Genomic DNA, 18,506 nt, shown 5'->3' on the forward strand with positions numbered 1-18,506 from the left:
ATTTGCGATCAGAAGACCTGGATGAATCCCACCATGCTTGCATAAACTTTTATCTTCTCAGAGTTTCATTTTCCTCATTTATAAAACAATAACAACTAGCACTTAGATAATGCTTTAAAGTTGGTAAAGCATATTATAAATATTATCTATTACCTTTTTTTATCTCCACAACCACCCTGGCAGGTGTGGACAGTTATCACCCTCATTTTACAGATAAGGCAAAATGAAACTAAGTGAATTGCCAAAGCTACACAGCTAATAAATGTCTGAGGTGGGATTTGAATTCTGGTTCTCTAACTCCAGTGCTTTATTCACCGAGATATCTAGCTGCCTCATCAATTTAGGGTGTGGAACTAGATGATTTCTAGGGACCTTACCAAGAAAAATCCTGTGAACTAGGGCAGTGTACCCTCTACAAGAGAAGACTTAGAGCAAACCTAATCTCTCTCTTCCTGAATCTAAAAGCCAGGCTATATTGGGAAAGCAAGATTAGACTTGTCCTTTGGCTCCAAAGAGTAGAGTCAGTGGGGGGGTGGTAAATGTTCTAGCCAATCAATCAATAAGCATCTGTTATAACTTTCTGGCAGAGATGTCTGCTAATGAAATGGATTTGTTCAGTGAGTTCCCAGTCTTTAATGGTGTTTAAGAAGAGGATGGATGAGGCTTTATACTCTATACTTTGAATTGAAAATAGACCAGATGACCTTTCAGGCTCCTTCCAACTCTCTGCCCCTATCCTGGTAAGGGGATAGACTAGGAGAGTGGAGGGAAGGATTCTGGAATTTGTTAGTTGCCATGAACTGTTTTGCCTCGAACCTCTGGGTCCTCCCAGGAGGTTCCCTAAGCTCCAGGAAATACCCTGGGCCTCTGTCAGCATCCCTTAATTTTCACATAAGCTGAGGGGAAATTACCAGAGGTGTCATTCTTGGGCCATGGGTATTGTTAACAACTGATGGGATGCAGAGTTGAGCAGACAGGCCTATATTCTGGCCAGTGCGTCAGCAGTGGGGAGTGGGGTCAAGAGTAGGAGACAGCTCCTGTGGATCATTGGGAGCCCCTGGGCAAGGCAGGCTGTTTTCATACTTCCGAAGGAGCAGACATCTGGGAAAAGAGGAAAGTACGCCTGTGTTGGAGAATAATATAAGAGACTTAAAAACACACCTTTGGGAGGAAGTGATTCAGAGGTATGATGGAAGGAGAGAAGGAAAGGGCCAAGACAAGAAGCAGAAAGACGTGAAGAAACTTTAGGTGGGTAGGTGAGTAGGCAAGGAAACAGAGGCCTGAGAGCATGTCTGGAACAGTAGGGGCTCAAGTCATTACAACTTGTACTAGGTATCTACTTTGTGTAAGAGCCTTGGAGAGGATACCTTAAGACAGCACAAAGGAAATTGAGTTCAAGATGGAGACATTATGGTGTACTGGAAGCACTGGACCTGAGCTCAAAAGATTTGGTTTACTTATGTGACTATGAGCTCTTCACCACTCTCAAATTTAGATCTTCAGGAAAAGGAAAGAATAGGTAAATCTGTAATGTTAACACAGCATGGCCCCTGTTCTGCAGGAGCTTAATCAGTCTAAGTTTTGGAATAAGGAGAGGCTGGATTTTAGTCCTAACTCTACCATAAAATTCACGATGTTACCCTGAACAAAATCATTTTGCCTCTCAATCCTTAGTTTCCTCATTTGTAAAAATTTGGGGGGAAAGGGAGATTTATACTCTAAGGATACTTCTCACTCCAAAATCCCATGGCTCTGTTAAAAGATGGGATAGTTAGTTCCAATAGAGCAGTAATGAATTGAACCAGCTACACCCAGCGAAAGAACTCCAGGAGATGACTATGAACCACTACAGAGAATTCCCAATCCTCCTATTTTTGTCCACCTGCATTTTTTATTTCCTTCACAGGTTAATTGTACACTATTTCAAAGATCGATTCAACTTATACTTTAACATATTTTACATGTATTGGTCAACCTGCCATCTGGGGGAGGGGAGGGGAGGGGAGAAGGAGGGAAAAAATTAAAACAAAAGCTTTTGTGATTGTCAATGCTGAAAAATTACCCATGCATATAACTTGTAAATAAAAATCTATTAAAAATGATCTTGAAAAAAAAGAAAGAAAGAAAGATGGGATAGTTATGAGTCACAGAGAACAATGTCCATAAGGCTGGAAGAGAAAGTAGCATCCTTGTCCACTGGACTCCAATATGGGAGAATTCAGTTAGAGACTGAAAGTTGAGCAGCCACGGGCAGAGGGATAGAATGTTAGCACTATAAAGCTGAAAGGAACTTTGGGGCTCATTTTTGTTTAATCTTCTCAGGGTCAGGCCAATCTGTTTCCCCTTGTCCCCAGAACCTGGGGTTTCCCCAGAATGATTAATGACATCTGTGCCTTTTTTTTCCTTTGCCCCCAGGTTTGATAGGAGCTCCCAAGAGAGAAACTTGGCTACAGCTAAGAGCAGAGCTTGAGGCCTTGACAGACCTCTGGTTGACACATGCCCTCAAGGCACTGAATTTAATACATTCCCGGTAAGTACAGTGGGAAAATGACTAGAGGGCTTCCTCTGTTCTTTATGCCTCCAGAGCTTCCTCAGAGCAAAGACAGTGGCTCCTAGATTAGAACTTGACCAGCTAAATGTAAAAGAGACTGGGAATAATGAAGTTTGGAGACATTCATTCTGAAAGAGTTGACTTGGCTGCTGGGTTATTAACTTTCTTAGCCATCCCGTCAGCCAGTGAAGACATGAAAAGAGTATGTATCTTGTATGGACATATGCAATTATGTGTTTGTGTACATGTGTATATACATACATGTGTATGCACAACAAAAATCTGTTAGCAAAAATAAATGAATGAATGAAAGTGGAGAAAGCATCGCATTGATGAAATCCCAGACATCTAGAAGGATTGAAATATTCTTGGTGTTAGATTGATCCAGAGGTGTCTTGGTCAGTATTTTAAAAACAATTTTTCAGTTAAAAAAAATGTCTAAGACTCACTTTTAAGGTTAATCTTCATTATTAACAATTTTACCATCAATTTCTTAAGTCTAAACAATCGACAGAATAAAAAGTCAAGTTGTGATGTGTAACCATTGTTGATTTCCAGGGTTTAAGTGCTCATATTAAAGATTTATTAATCAGCTCTCATGCTGATACAAGCTGGCTTCAGCACATTCGACCCCCATGTCAAATAGACTATATCTGGTAACATCAGGCTCACTAGATGCTAGAAACTTGTTACTCAGACTATATTCAATCTCATACTTTGGGGTACTTCTCCAGAATGCCACGTACCTACTCCATCCTCCCCACCCTCACTTGATGATTATTTCAGTGGACAATAATCCAGTTTCGGTCTCTTTGATTTTTTTAACCCCTGTTTTTTGCTTATTTTCCAGGCCTAATTGTGTCAATGTGCTGGTTACCACCACTCAGCTCATCCCTGCCCTAGCTAAAGTCTTGCTGTATGGATTGGGCACAGTCTTTCCTATCGAGAACATCTACAGTGCAACCAAGACAGGTCAGAGCAGGCAGAAAGTTAGGATTCCTCAGTGACAGAAGTGCTAGGCGGCTCATCTTGGGACAGCATTGCTAAGGGAAAGGGACGAGATAAAAACTAGAGGTGCCTTAAAGGCAGAGATAAAAGACTGATTCTGTTCCTGTCAGACACAGACAGTAGTCAATTAATTCCTCACCCATTTTTCTAGGGGGGCTTATTTGTTGGCATCCAAAAGTCACATTTGGTTCACTGGTTATGAACTTGTAGTACAGAGTAGATCTGGAGGGCAGTTAACCAAGCAGAGGAAGTACACGCTGCCAAGAAATTAGTGACTGTGAATTGCTGTTTTAGGGAGCCAGAAGAACAAGGAGATGAGATGATTATCAGGTTGGTGTATGACTTGAGAATGAAATTCAGGATGCTTGCCTATTGTATTGACTCAGATTAAGATTGCCATTGTGTAATGAGCCTTAGAGATGGGCTAGTACAAGTGCCTCATTTCAGAGCCCAGATACCTTGGCTAAGATCACACAGTGAGCATAGCTGCAGTTAGGAGTAGAACCAAGGTGTCCTGCCTAGAATTCAGGCCTGGCAAGTGCAGAGGAAAACAGGCCCCCTTCAAGTGCATCCTCCTGGGTGAGATAGTCCAGGGCTCATTCTGACCCTCCCAAACATTCCAGAAGATGGAGAACCAGTAAAGATCTGTCACCCAGCGTAGGGAAAGGACAAGGTCTCTAAGTACAATTCTTGTCACTAACTGACTTCTTGGTCTGCAGGAAAGGAGAGCTGTTTTGAAAGGATAATGCAGAGGTTTGGAAGAAAAGCAGTCTACATTGTAATAGGAGACGGTGTGGAAGAAGAGCAAGGAGCCAAGAAGGTACTTGTAAAACATCTTCTTTCTGTCTACATTTCACCCCTCTTCCATGGTAGTAATGTTTCTCAGACCTTAGTGGTATACAGTGTTTAAGAAGGAGGCTCAGCCAGAATGATTGGGAGCCTGAGAATTAAGCTGTTATTATTTCTCTCTAAGAAGGTGTGGATGTGTGTTGGGAGGAGGGGTGTAGATGGAGAGAGAGAGAGAGAGAAAGAGAGAGACAGAGAGAGAGAGAGACAGAGAGAGAGAGAGAAGGAAAAGGGGAGAGGAAGGAGAAGAAAGGAGAAAAATAAAAGTTGACAATAAAAGGGAAGAGAAAGAGCAAACATTCATGGATCACACAAAAAGTGCATGTGTGTCTGTCTCTAGGGGAAGATGATGGACAGCATCATATAGTGGAAAGAAATCTGAGTTTTAAGTCAGGCAACCTAGACTTGAATCCCAACTGTAAAATGAGGTCAGACTCTACTGTCCCTTTCATTGCTGTGTCTCTGATTATGTATGTATGTGTGTGTGTGTATGTTTGTATGGGTTTGAGGGGCTTTTCCCCCTCGCTGTGTGTTCAGACTTCATTCACTGCACTGACTTCCTCTCACTCAGGCATGGTTTGGCTCTCTCTTTCCCAGGCTCTTGGCTCACCATTCTTTTCCCATTTGTAAATCGTTGAAGCATCCTGAGTAATTTCCTATTCTAAATCCCTTCTCCAGGACACTGGCCGCCACCTCCCCTGATAACCACTGGTCTGGTTGAGGAATGCCTTCCCCTAGAGCTCAGCTCTGCTTTGTTGGGGGTGGGCTTCCTTTTCATATATCACTTGTTCCAGGGACTGTTCCCAGTTAATAAAGACAGCATTAAGCTCATGAAAAAGTAAAATCCCATTTCTGTGATCTCAGACTACCAAGTAAGGGAGATATGGGGGGCTGCCGAGTTCTTAGAAGGAAAAAAAACGACAGCTGAATTCCCAGAGTCTCAGCCATAACAGCCAAGTCTCCCCCTCCCTCTGCCTGCCCCAGTCAAGGCTGGGAAATATTACTGCCAATGCCATGGAGCTTAATAACAAGGCTCGGTTGTTTTTCACCTTCAAGTCTCTGCTCCCTGCAATGGGCAGTTTATTGAAGTAAAGGAAATCCCAAACAAGAAATGACTCTTTGCTTGCATAGCCCAAAGGGGCCGGCACTGGGGAAACACTGGAAATAGAGAATTAAGTTATTATAAAGAGACTGCTTAGGGCAGCTTCGTGGCGTGGTGGATAGTGTGCCTGGAGTCAGGAATGCTCCTTTCCCAGAATTCAAATCCAGCCTCAGACACTTATTAGCTGTGTGATTCTGGGCAAGTCACTTCACCCTGCTTGCCTCAGTTCCCTCATCTGTAAAATGAGCTGGAGAAGGAAATGGTGAACCACTAGCTGCGTGAGTGGGCAAGTCCCTTAACCATGTTTGCCTTAGTTCTTGATCTATAAAATGAGCTAGAGAAAGAAATGGCAGACTACTCCAGTATCTTTGCCAAGAAAATCCCAAAAGGGGTCATGAAGAGTAGGACATGACTGAACAAGAACAAAAAGAAGCTGTACCAGTTTAGGGAACAGACTTCACCTTAACTCATGGGAATGTACCCACCCTTCTCCCTAGTCTGGACTGTCCCTTACAGATGCCTAAGAACCCAGGCTACTCATTCATTCCTGGATGAGGTAACTTTTTGCAGTGAGAACTGTAGGGATAAAGCCTCTTACCAACTGTGTGCACTCATACAGAGACAGAGCTATCCCCCCTGACTCAACAGAAGTGGGTCTAGTTCAGGTCTCAGATCATCTGTCTGCCTTTGGGGGTAGAATTTAATACTTAGGATTCTCAGAGTCCACTTCTGCTACTTACTGCCTGTTCAGTGCCCCAAGTAAGCCGTTGACCTCCACTGGCCCAATTCCTTATCTATACAATGGGGCATTGCAATTGATGGCCACAGATGTCCTTTGCAGCTCAAAAATTTATGTGCTTAGAACTGGATAGGGACATAATCACTCATCTGTTCTAGCATCTTAATTTTTCCAGATGCAGAGAAAGAAAAGTGAAGCTTGTCTACCTATAGGCAAGTTGCACAGGTAGCAAGTAGCAGAACTGAGAATGAAACCTAAGTACTCATTCTCTCATTCCAGCATTCTTTCCAAAAGCTGTACTTCCTTTTGATTTCCTTCTCTTCCAGCACAATTCCTAATCCTACCTTTCTTTTTGTTTAATCTTTTTTTTTCTTTTGGCAAGGTAGTTAGGGTTAAGTGACTTGTCCAGGGTCACACAGATTTGAACACAAATCCTTCTGACCCCAGGGACAGTAATCTATCCATTTCACCATCTAGCTGCCTCTAGTTCTACCTTTCTTAAGCAGCTAGATGACATGCTGAGCCTGAAGTCACTAAGACCTAAGTTCAAATCCAATGTCAGACATTAATTGTATGACCTTAGGCAAGTCATTTAATAGCTTTCAGGCTCAGTTTTATTATCAGTAAAATGGAAATAATAACATCACTTACTTCCCAAGACTATTACAGAAGTAATATTTGTAAAATAAAATATTACTTAAGCCCTAGAAAAAATGCTACTGTTGTTTTAGTATATATAGTATATATTATAATATTTATATGTTATAATATATTTTATATATTATAGCTACTAGAAATATTATTATTGCCCAGTATATCACATATCTGTAAAGCATTTTAAGGCTTGCAAAGTACTTTCTATGTAATGACCCTCGACAGTAGGTAGTGCAGTTACTGTTGTCCCCATTTTACAGAGAAGGATAAAGGATCTAAAAAGGTCACAAAGGTACTAAGTACTTGAGACAAGATTTGAACTCGGGGGTCTTCCTGACTCCAGGCCCAGCATCCTATCCATTGTGCTATCTAAATCACTGCCTCAAAAGGAAAACTTCAGAGGCCCTCTAAAACAAGTCTCTGTTCTAATTCTGCAGCTGGTCTGGTCACCATCATTAGCTGAGTCAAGTTAGCCCTGGAAGCAGGGCTTTAATTATTGCATCAGTCAGTCACCAGGCATTTATTAAGCTCTGCCAGGGTTACCAATACCCAAGTGAAAAATCCTGCTCCCAAGAAGGGTATATGCTAGGAGACTCATGGAATTTGATGAATAGAAAGTAAATTAGAATGCAGACCAGTCCCAAAAGTGAAGCCCTTAGCAAAGGCTCTTAAAATGAGACTTGCTCGACAGATTGGAAGGGATAGTCTTAGGAAGTCAAAGAAAATCCTTCTAAATGTAATAGTGGTTGTTTTCCTGAAAGACGAGAAGAGCCAAAAATCTGCAAGATTCAATGGGATCCAGAACAAGCAAACATTCTCATTCTCATATGTGACAAAGACTTTTGGTCAAATCTAGTGGATGCTAAAGACCCCTTCTCAGAATAATGTTTGTAAATGCACAAAATAAAAGCATTCAGGGTTACAAAGTTTAATGAAAATGAAAACAGATATTTTTTCCCCATTCAAGCTCACAGCTTCTCTAAAATACATGCAAGAATTGCTAGGATAAATAAATCCCTGGATGATAGTGGGTCATTAAGAAAAGCTATGGCTATTAAGGCCATGTTCTTAAACTTTGGAGCTCATTTCTTGGTGCTTCTGGCTTTTTGCATACCCCACCAGGGAGAGGGTTCCAGGCTGCCCTGGCCCAGGGGGAAGGGGCATATTTTGACTGTTGGGATAATGTGTATATTTTGGAGTAGGGAGGTTAGGAGAAGAGAGGAAAATAGGAAGTAAAATGCTGAAGTGGGGGAAGTTCTATCACAGACCCCTAAAAATCAGCCTCTTCTGTCTCTGTCTCTCCTTTTCTCTCTTCCTTACCCTTTCTTCTCCTCCCTCCTTTGTCTTTCCCTCCCTCCCCCTTTTCTCCCTCACTACACACACACACATTCTTATTCATTCTCATTCTCTCTCTCTCTCTCTCTCTCTCACACACACACACACACACACACACACACACACACACACACATTGTGGAAGCAGAGCAGTTGGTCCCAGACCTAGGCTTCAGGAGCAGCATCAAAGCCCCACCTGCTAGCAGGGGACAAATCCTGCAGGGCAACAAAACCTTGGCTCTACCAAGAGCCCTTTTTACTTCGACTGCCTCTCCAATGAAGCGCTTTGCCCCATTACCAGGAAATGCTACTTGCAAGGGGCTGCCATTGCCTTGTGATTGATGGGAGTCATTAGTTCAAGCTGCTGTACACCTGAGCTGTATAAAATATGAGGAAAGGAAGAGAGGCTTGCAGTGTTTCTGCTGACAGCATTGATAATATCTCAATTTTAGTGGGTCATTTTTCTCCCTCTCTCCACAAGTGATAAATCTAGCCAAGTTCAAGAGCCATCAAGGAACCAAGGCTACAGAGGAAGGGGCTTTCTCCATCCTCTTGTCTGCCCACCTTCACCCCCCAACAACAACAACAAGGAAATATCTCTAAATGGGGAACTCAAATGGCTTTCTAATTGGAATCCTGCATAATGGTGCTGTGTTCACTGACTGGAAATGATGAATTGTAGTTTTCCTGGAGGAACCTGGAGTTGTCACAATAGGCTGAAGGGCCAAGAGCACAGAACTGTCCATCTACTAGATTGCCTGCTCTTAATGGAGGAGGTAGCACTTGAGGAGGGAGAGAGGGAATGAGCAGGGAAAGGATGGATAGAAGGCATATAGATAATCACTTTTTGTCATGCTTGTTTGTACTAGAAGGCCCTAAAGAAAAGGAATAGGATAAAGGACTAAACCTGTGATTTCTTTAGTGCAAAGGGACTCCTAAATGGGAAACTCCTTCTACTAGTACCTTCCCAGCAGCTTACACTCTTAAAAGAAAATTAAGTAGTTTGCCCAGGTTATACAACCAGCAGGCATCAGAGTGGTCTGAAACAAGGCCTGAAAGCAAGTGGGTTTCTGTGATTTCTTCCTAGAAAGAGAATTTCCTATGTGTACCCTTCTGAGTTAGGAAATGGAGGTGACAAACTGTGCTTTTGGAAAAGGGAGTCAGGACATTGGCCTTCTCAGCACACATCTCCTCCCAGTGATGTCCACTCAGCCTTTATGTTAATATTATTTTGAGCCTAATAACTTGAAACTTGAACTCAAGTGTCTTCCTGGTTCTGAGCCCAGCTGCCCATGCACTGACTGTGCCATAGAGCCCTTCCTAGAAGAGAATATAGCTATCATTTATACCTACACAGAACAATATTGACCCACTATCACTAAGACATATCTTTGGGCAATTTTTCTTGCCTTTTTTTAAGTGAAAAAAAAATATCCAGAGATTTTAATGAATTTCTAGCAAATAACTCTGTTTCCTATAACCCTGAAAAGATTGAGACTATATGATGGAAGCTTCCCTCAATTCCCCTCCTGAACCTCTCAAAAAGTCTTAACACCATTGCCTGTTCTCTCCTTTCTTCCTGTGTTAGAGAAGCATCCCTGTACTTTGGGCAATTTTTCTACCAGTGAAGACAGTTTTGCATTGTGAGTGAGCCCTATAAGCTACGCCCCCATAGGAATCCAAACCCAGAATGGATCCCATTCATATCAGGCTGATTAATACCATGCTCTAAGCAGTCATTAATGAGTTTATTGATAAACTCAGGAAGTAATTTAAATGTATGCAAAATAATTATGAGGCAGTTGGGAGGGGGAGGGTCAGAAAAGACTCAGGTAGGGATGGTCTTAGAGCAGAGCTGAGAGGTAGAGGTGGGGAGGGATGGGAGGATACCGCAAAAGCATGGAGATGGGAAATGGAGTGTGGTAATTATACATGTCCAGCGTGGCATTGAGACCTCCGTGGATAATGCCTCCTGGAAAGTTCCTTGGTCTCATCTAGAATCTACTTGGGCTTATTGGGCTCAAAATAATATTAATATAAAGACCAAATGGACATTACTGGGAGGAGATGACAGTTTGTCACCTCCATTTCCTAGCTCAGAAGGGGAAGGAATCACAGAACCTCACCTCACATTGCCCATTCTGCTTCCAGGCCTTATTTCAGACCACTACATGAACCATCCACAAAGTCCAAAAGCTCACTGTGGATGTATAGAAGAAAAAAGAAAAAATAATGAACATTTGCCTTGCAGGAACTTAAGTGAGGTGAGGTTCAGTGCAGCCAGAAAAATCAGCATTTGCTCAGAGCCTGAGCAGCATCTGGTTAGGCAATCCTAACAGAGACAGGCCACCAAGTCAGAATTTAAATAGAAATTGGAAGTGTGATCCTTTCCTCTTTCTCCCCTTTCCTGTCTTTCCTACCTACCCCACCACAACTTTTTTTAGAATCCTTCCAGGACCATCATTGTGATGCTGGAAAGATAGTCAACTTGGCCAAACCATGGCAAATGTTTTCCCCAAGGGGTGGAGAGAAAGAGCTCCCTCCAGGTTGCCGCTTCGACTTTAAAACATTCTAGTTTTTGTGGCCCTGTATCCACCTGTATCCACTGGAGAGACTGCTTTGAATCAAAGGAAAAGAATTAACATTTATTAGTGATTTTATTGTTCAGCTGGGTCCCCAGCCAGAGTCTTCTCACAAACAGCCAGGCTCGGTGTAATATGCACTGCTTGTTTCTCAGTTTCTGTGTTTTCCTTCATTTAGACAGGTATATATAGCCCTGCATGTTAATATATATACCTAGACACATCTATATGCCACAGGCCCCAATAGCCTCTCAGGGCACATAAGCCATTTCCCCAGATTTAATGAGACACAGCATGGTGAGGTAAGGGGATAGCAGTTAATAAGCACACAGCTCGTCATCCTCGCCGGCATTCCCTGGATTTATCTGATTGTTGTAGAGTTAAGTCACTGTTCAAACAGGAAAGGTCTGGATGGGGCCAAACTGCAGTTGTTGCTCCCCTCTGGGGGGAAAAAAGGATTTCTTATTTCTTCCTACAAACTGAACTGGGATTATCAGCAGTATTGGAAAACATATGATCTCTTAATAGAAAAAAACGAAACTTTCTGTTGAAAATGAGTCTAACAGGTTTCCCCAGACTTCATATGCCACTGTCTGAGGGATTATACATTCAGTTTTAGGTCTAAAAAAGATTATTAGAGGTCCCAAAATCCACCTCTAATTTTAAGAGATAAAATAAAGTATAAAAGGGAAATTAGATGGCACCATAGTGCACAGAATGCTAGGCCTGGAGTCCATCTTCCTGAGTCCAAATCTGGTCTCAGATGCTGACTAGCTGTGTAACCCTGGGTAAGTCACTTAACCCTATTTGCCCCAGTTTCCTCATTTGTAAAATGGGCTAGAGAAGTAAATGACAAACCATTATAGCATCTCTGCCAGGAAAACTCCAAGTGAGGCCACAAAGAGTCAGACAATTGAAATGACTGAACAACAAATACAAGATACAACTTGAATCCAGAGGGGAAGGGATTTGCCTGACTTTACACAGTTAGTAAGTGACATCTAAAATTCTTTGCACAATGCAGTATTGCTTTACTTGGTAAGGGATAAAAAAAAAAAATCTAGGAGCTTGAAGGGACATAAAGGTCAACTAGTCCAACTTACATACCTGAAGATTGAATCTCATCTCCAGCTTCCTGACAATTACTCAACCTGCTTCTTGTTTTAATTGTTCTGAGGACAAAAAAAGTCCATGAAAAAAAAATTGAAGTCCATAATAATAAGGAACTTGTATATGAACATTAAAGTTTGCAAAGTGCTATACACAGTCGTTTCTCATTTGATCCTAGGAGGAAGATGCTTGTTGTTCCCTTTTTATAGTGGAGGAAACTGAAGCAGGCAAAAATCAAATGAGGTTTTAAGAAGATAGCCCCAGTCTAAATGAGATTTTTAAAAGGTTGCCCTAAGTGTCTGAGGCTGAATTTGAATTCAGGTCTTTCCAATTCCAGCCCCCAAACTGACCCATTTAGCTGCCTCATGGCACACAGAGCAGCAGAATATCAGTGAGAACAATGGACATGAAGAACAGGGTCTGAGTTCTTAGCTCTGCCACATACGTAGCAGGGAGAGATCTAACAAATCATGGTCTGACCTTAATTTCTCCATCTGCAGAATGGGAATTGTTATTCTACCCATCTCACAGAGTAATTATAAAAGAAGTATTTCCTAAACAGAGAAGCACTCTAAAAATGTGTTGTTGTTCAGTCATGTCCAACTCTGCGACCCCATTTGGTGTTTTCTTGGCAAAAATACAGGAGTGATTTGCCATATCCTTTGTGTCATATTACAGATAAGGAAACTGAGGCAAACAGGATGAAGTGGATTGCCCAGGATCACATAGATACTAAGTATCTGAGACTGGATTTGAACTCAGAAAAATGAATCTTCCCGCCTCCAGGCTTGTTGCTCTATCCACTGCACCTCCTGGCTGCCCCTTGCCCATTACAAACTTAAAATTTACTTTAATCTGGCTAAAATCTAAAATCCCACTTTGGGACAGCTGTAATTAATTATTAAGATGTTTTTCTTTCTGTTGACATGAAATCTTTCTCCTTGTAACTTCTACTTACCCACTGATCCTGATTCTTTCTCCATTCTGAGAACAAACAGAAAATTTCTCTGCAACATTTCTGCTATTTGAGGACAACTGTTATCCCTTGCCTAAAACTCCTCTTCTCCAAAGGTATTCACCTTTGGTCCGTCTCTCAAAGACCACAGATTTAGAAGCATTAGCGACTTTAAGAGTCATCCGGTCCACAATCCAAACATGCCTTCATTCCCATCTCTTTCCCCATTCTTTCTCTAGATGGCCTCCAGCCCCTCATCTAAAATGTGTCACTTCTCAGGCCGAGGGGGTTGCTGAGCCCCACTGCTTCCCTCTTCCCCTCTGTCACCTCTTGCCAAAAATAAATAAATAGCTGTATGTGTTTGTGAAAGAGAAAAAAAAAATCTCTCTTTAAGGGAAGTTTTGAGGAGGTCTCCAGGGAGGGTGATGACGCCTGGATGCTTTCTTGTCCCTCCCCCCACCGGCTCAGGACCCAGCAGGCTCCATCTGTCCATTGGTCCCCAGGGCCTGGCCAGCAGCTTGCTTGGCATAAGCCATGTAGTGAGCTAATCCTGTCTTTGTTTTCAGTCAGGATTATGGGGGCCTCCCTGTTCTTTTTTAGCCTTATTTCTCCTATTATTATTATTAATATCATCAGCAATGGTTATGTTCTCCTTTTCACACGGCAGAAAGAAATAACCAAAGGGCCCTTCAACACAGCTGCCCTGGCTTTTTTCACATCTGGGATAGTTACAGTTCCTCACATATTTCTGGCTGGATCTAGAATTATAATGATCCAAGCCTGTTGTGTCAGAAATCAGAGACTTTACAAAAAGAGTCCCACCTAGATTTGTACTCTCCTTGAAGGCAGGGATTATACCTGCCTCTCCTCTAAATCCTTTGTCATGGTCCTGTCCTTGGGCTCTTGGCTGTACAACTGCCTTAATGATTTAAATTTCTCTCTTTCCCCTCACACATCCCCAAAACACACACACACACACACACACACACACACACACACACACACACACACACACACCCCTTGTAAAGAACTACTCATCCTCTTCCCTATCTTTATGTCTGTCCTTTTGGAGACAGGATGTTTCTTTCTGACCTTTGTAAATTCTGCCCAGAATGACTTAGAAGTAAATAATGAATGATAGAATACAAAATGAATGTGCTTAGACCATTTGGTACAAAGAATGAATAGATGGATGGATGAAAAAGCATTTATTAAACACTTTTACTATGTGTAAAACACTATGCTACATATATGACCTATATCAAATTACTTGCCTTTTCATGCAGGTAGGGGGAATGAAACTCGAAATCTTTTTTAAAAGAATGCTTTAAAAATTGTTTTTACATGTAGTTGGAAAAAATAAAATATTTTTTAAAATAAATTAAATTTTAAAATGTTGTGCTAAGTTCCAGAGATATGAAGAGAAAAGTAAGCCTGTCCCTGTGCTGAAAAAACTCAAATTCCAATGAGAAAATAGATTTTAGCTACAAGACAAAAAGGTCCCATGGCAGGCCATGATAATAACATCTTTAATCTCATTTCTACTGATAAAAATCACATCTTGTGCTTGACACAGCATTGGGCTTATAGTAGACTTTAATGAATATTGTTTGATTAGTTGATAGCAGTTTCTGATTTTGAGTCATTTGATAGCACGAAGGACTTTGATGGCAAGAATTTTCTTTTCTGGGTCTTCTGCTGTTTTGAAGGGGTCTTTGGTGATGCTTGAAAGCAGGGCCATGCTTCGGGAACATTATGGTTCCCAAGGCTCTTTCTTGGATTTGGGGTCCTGGCTATCTCTAGCAGAGTCTGAAGATAGCCTGCCCCGTTGATGGCAGTTCTGGATGACTGGCCTGTTCTCCAAAGACATTTTTTCCTTACTCATGGCTGTGGGGGTGTGGTAGAACACCCCTGGCCTAAGAACCAGAAGGTCTGAGTTATAATCCCAGCTGGGTCATTTATTTCCTACATAAATTATTTTTCATGACTTTAGGCATGTCACTTCCCTTTTGCTGGACCTTGGTTGAAGGGTTGACTAGGTTATCAGGGCACTGTGGTCTGGGAAAAGAGCACAGATTTGTAGTCAGAAGACCACGGTTCACATAGCAGCTTTGCAATCTATATGGCCTTGGACAAGCCAGTTAAACCTCAGTTTTCTCATCTGTAAAATGAAGAGGTTGCACAGATGAGTTCTAGGATATCTTCTCCTCTTAAATCTATCATTCTTTGACTCCATGCTCTCAACCTAGATATAATTAATTATTGCCTTCCAGTCTGAAATTCATTTGATTTGAAAGAGGCTAAGAACTACTTTTAATAAAGATCAGAGGCAACCCTTATGTGTGTTGAGGGGAAAGAAGAAGAATTTATTACATAAATTTCGAAACAATTCATGATTTCATTTTTATAGGCAGAATGCCACCTACACAAATGATGATCTCTCTCTGCACTGTTGTTGAAGTGATTAGCACTTAGTTTAATTTATTTTTAAATGATAGACAACAAAATTCCATGGTCATCTCTACACCCCAAGGATTTGTTTCCCTTAGACATTGAGCAAGGATGTTGGGGCCCTAAATGCATAGAGTATGGATTATTTTGAATGGTAGCTTGATGTGACAGAAAGAATCTTGGAATTAATGTTAGAAAGTCCAAATTGAATCGTGACCTTGTATCCAAGTGACCTTGAAACTCTTTGCAGAATGGAGAAGATAGCATCTGCTCCTGTCCTGTACTGTACGACCTACCAGAACTCTTCTGTTGTTCTTTTGCAGCACAACATGCCCTTTTGGAGAATTTCCTGCCATGCGGACTTGGAGGCCCTGAGGCATGCCCTGGAGCTGGAGTACTTATAGCAGAGCCACAGGGAGGTCCTACCCCGGAGTGGCCCTGAGCTTGGCTGCACAGTTCCCGCCCATGACCCTGCACAGTCCAGCTCTCTTTTCTTCCTGCCTCCCCACTTCAGACTTTGAGGATTTGGAAGGAACAGAGACTGAGCAGTTGCCCTGCAGTGGGGACCACTTCCTTGGGAGCCAAGGACCTCTGATAGGAGGAAACAAAGCTACATCTCAAAGGTTGAACTGGGAGCCCTCCAAGAGGCCGCTGGGGAGGATCTAACTTTGGGGATGAAGATGGAAGTGAAAGGCAGGGATGTGGCCCAAAACTGATAGGGGCTTAATGGACCGGGACCTTCTGCAGGACTCACTGAAGGGAAGCAAGAAATCATTGATATGAGGAGGAGCAGGCAGGCTATTTTTTTTTTTAATTTATGAACTAATCTCATTACTCTGGTATTATGCTCTCATACCTGTGATGGCGGATTTCTTTGTTGCTGGTTTTGTTTTTTAAACTCTCTTTGGGATGGGGTTAGGGAGGGAGTGGGGACTTACAGATCTAACTTAAAGAGATCTCTTCTTCAAGTTGTACTCTGAGGGACAATCACACTTTGTAAATTAGTAAGTGAGGACATTCAGGGTCATCAAGAAGACCTAGAGCTTATTTTTGTTCTTGGAAAAGTCTCCTGATGACGTGTGAACAGTGCACGGTGCCTTATGTGGCCATTTTGTTTTGGGGTTTGGGGGAGAGGAAAAAGGTGAGGGGAAGCTGTACCATGTGAGACTGAATGACATTGAATAAAACCACGTTTACATTTTGAGGTAAGAGTAACCACTTTATTCCTTCTTCGGGCTTGAAGTTTTAGGGGAGCAGAGATCCTTAAGAACCCCAAGACCTGTCTGACTTCTGCTGATCTACAGGGGGGCCCAGGAGGACCTAGATCTATATTAAAAGGCTGGAGGTAGCACCTCATTGGCATTAATCACAGGAAAGAGTGACCAGTTGACTAATACTCAGGTACTCAGGAAACAAGAGCATGTAGCTGTAAGCCTAGAGAGAAAAAGGGTATAGACCCTTTGATAGACCACGTGCTAATACTCTGACACAAGGATTCACTGGTTCAGATGTTTTGTTTTGTTTTCCAAATAAACTTGGGGGTTTTCACTTGGGCAGTTGACCAGGATTGGCTGAGGAGAGGGGAGCAATAAAAAAAAGAGTCAACCACGATAAGATTAGGGAGCAGGACACAAGGTGCTTGAGAGCCATTGTCCTCCCCTTTCTCTTTCCTCTCCCTCATCCTATCACCAGAATCAACTCTCTGTGAAGATTTGGTTGTTTATTCAGTGCTTTGAATGACTAAGAGAGCAGTTTGCATTTTCATAGTGGCAAAATTTAGTTTATCTGCCTAGGAGATGGGGACTGGCCTGGTGATTTTATCTGAGTCAGGGGGTCTTGAGTAAGATACTCTCTCAATGCAAGTCACCATCTCCTCTGAAATTTTAGGTTGCCTTGAATACTGAAAAGTTAAATAACTTGCCTGTGGTCAGTATGTCAGAGAACTTTCTGACTCTGTGGGAGGCCTCCCATCCACTGCCAATGAAATGTAGCTCTAAAGTAAGGTGGAATTTGAGACATGGGAAAGGGCACATTTGTAGGAAAGGGATAGATGAGTTTCCCCCTTCGCCATGAAATTATGAGCTAGCCGTCTAATCCCCCTCTTTAACTCAGGCAAAGGCCTATGAAGGCCAAATCTAATTTACTGTGAAATAGGTATCATTCCCAAAGGCTTGATGACAGATACCTGAAGCAGCCTCTCTAAAAGGGCTCTTTGCACTTCACCCAGGTTAGTTATTAGCAAGGCTTTGCACATCTCTAGTTGTCTTGTCCACATTTCTTTGATGAAACAAAAGGAGGAGTACTATGGTACGGGAGCAAGGAGGTAATTGGGCTTGGGGGAAAGATTGGCAAGGAAGATAATGGCTCCTGCCTAGGAGTCTGAGAGAGGCTGCCCCTGATTGGTTGGTTAGTTGTCCCTCTTTCTCAAAGACAACAGTGACATTACTGTGTTAGAGTCATGGCTGATCAGACCAATACCAGCTCAGAATGCTCTGCGCAGGCCCCACACAAACACTCCATGTGAACATCTGGGGGGCGCTTCTCCAACTTTGTGCATCTTGGGTTTCTTCTGAGCTAATCCAGGTCTGCTTTGCTCATAGAGCACAGCACCTTCCCTGATGAGAACCCTGGGAAGGACAGCATAGCCCAGCGATCCCAGCAGCTCCCCTTTCTCTCTGTAGTGATTCCTGGTCACCCAACAGGTGGGGTCAGTGTACTATCTTCCTTTTGCATCAGGGTACTGAGGCTCAAAAAAGGAAAGTCTCTCGCTTAAATATTTTACCCTAATGGAATCTTTTCACAACTTTTCTGAGCTAGTGCAGAAGAGCCTCCTTGGTTCCCATCTGCCCCCTGCCCTCTCTCACCAAGGTGACTGCTCCCTCTGTGAGACCACACTGCCCACCCCGGTTTCAGAGGTGCTCTGCTGAGCTGAAGAGACTCTGCTCTCCATCTCTGTGGGCATTCACTCTCAGGGCTGGAGTAGCCATCACCATAGAAACGGAGGAACTCTAGGGCAGGAAACAGAGAGTGATCTCAAAATTATTTCTGCCTTGGAAAATACGCAGAGGTGCAGTCACAGTGTTATCATTAATTTAACTGTGTGAACTTAGCTAACTTGTATTTCTGCTCAATCTCAGTTTTCTCATCTTGTAACCGGGGGAGAATTTCCTGGTC

The 18,506-nt window shown here is 42.4% G+C and overlaps 1 protein-coding gene across 4 annotated transcripts in view; it reads left to right on the forward strand.

The window, feature by feature from the left end:
- Positions 1–18,068, forward strand: part of EYA2 (EYA transcriptional coactivator and phosphatase 2) — a 234,134-nt gene extending 216,066 nt beyond the window's left edge. For all 4 annotated transcript variants that reach the window (XM_023494546.2, XM_031951572.1, XM_031951573.1 and 1 more), the window contains 4 exons: positions 2,416–2,530; positions 3,402–3,523; positions 4,279–4,379; positions 15,656–18,068. In XM_023494546.2, coding sequence (XP_023350314.1) covers positions 2,416–2,530; positions 3,402–3,523; positions 4,279–4,379; positions 15,656–15,736 — 419 coding nt within the window. In that variant the 3' untranslated portion in view covers positions 15,737–18,068. The remainder of the gene's footprint in view (positions 1–2,415; positions 2,531–3,401; positions 3,524–4,278; positions 4,380–15,655) is intronic.
- Positions 18,069–18,506: the final 438 nt, after the last annotated feature.

Source organism: Sarcophilus harrisii, chromosome 2 (genome assembly GCF_902635505.1).
Source record: "Sarcophilus harrisii chromosome 2, mSarHar1.11, whole genome shotgun sequence".
In the NCBI taxonomy this organism is placed as follows: Eukaryota; Metazoa; Chordata; class Mammalia; order Dasyuromorphia; family Dasyuridae; genus Sarcophilus; species Sarcophilus harrisii.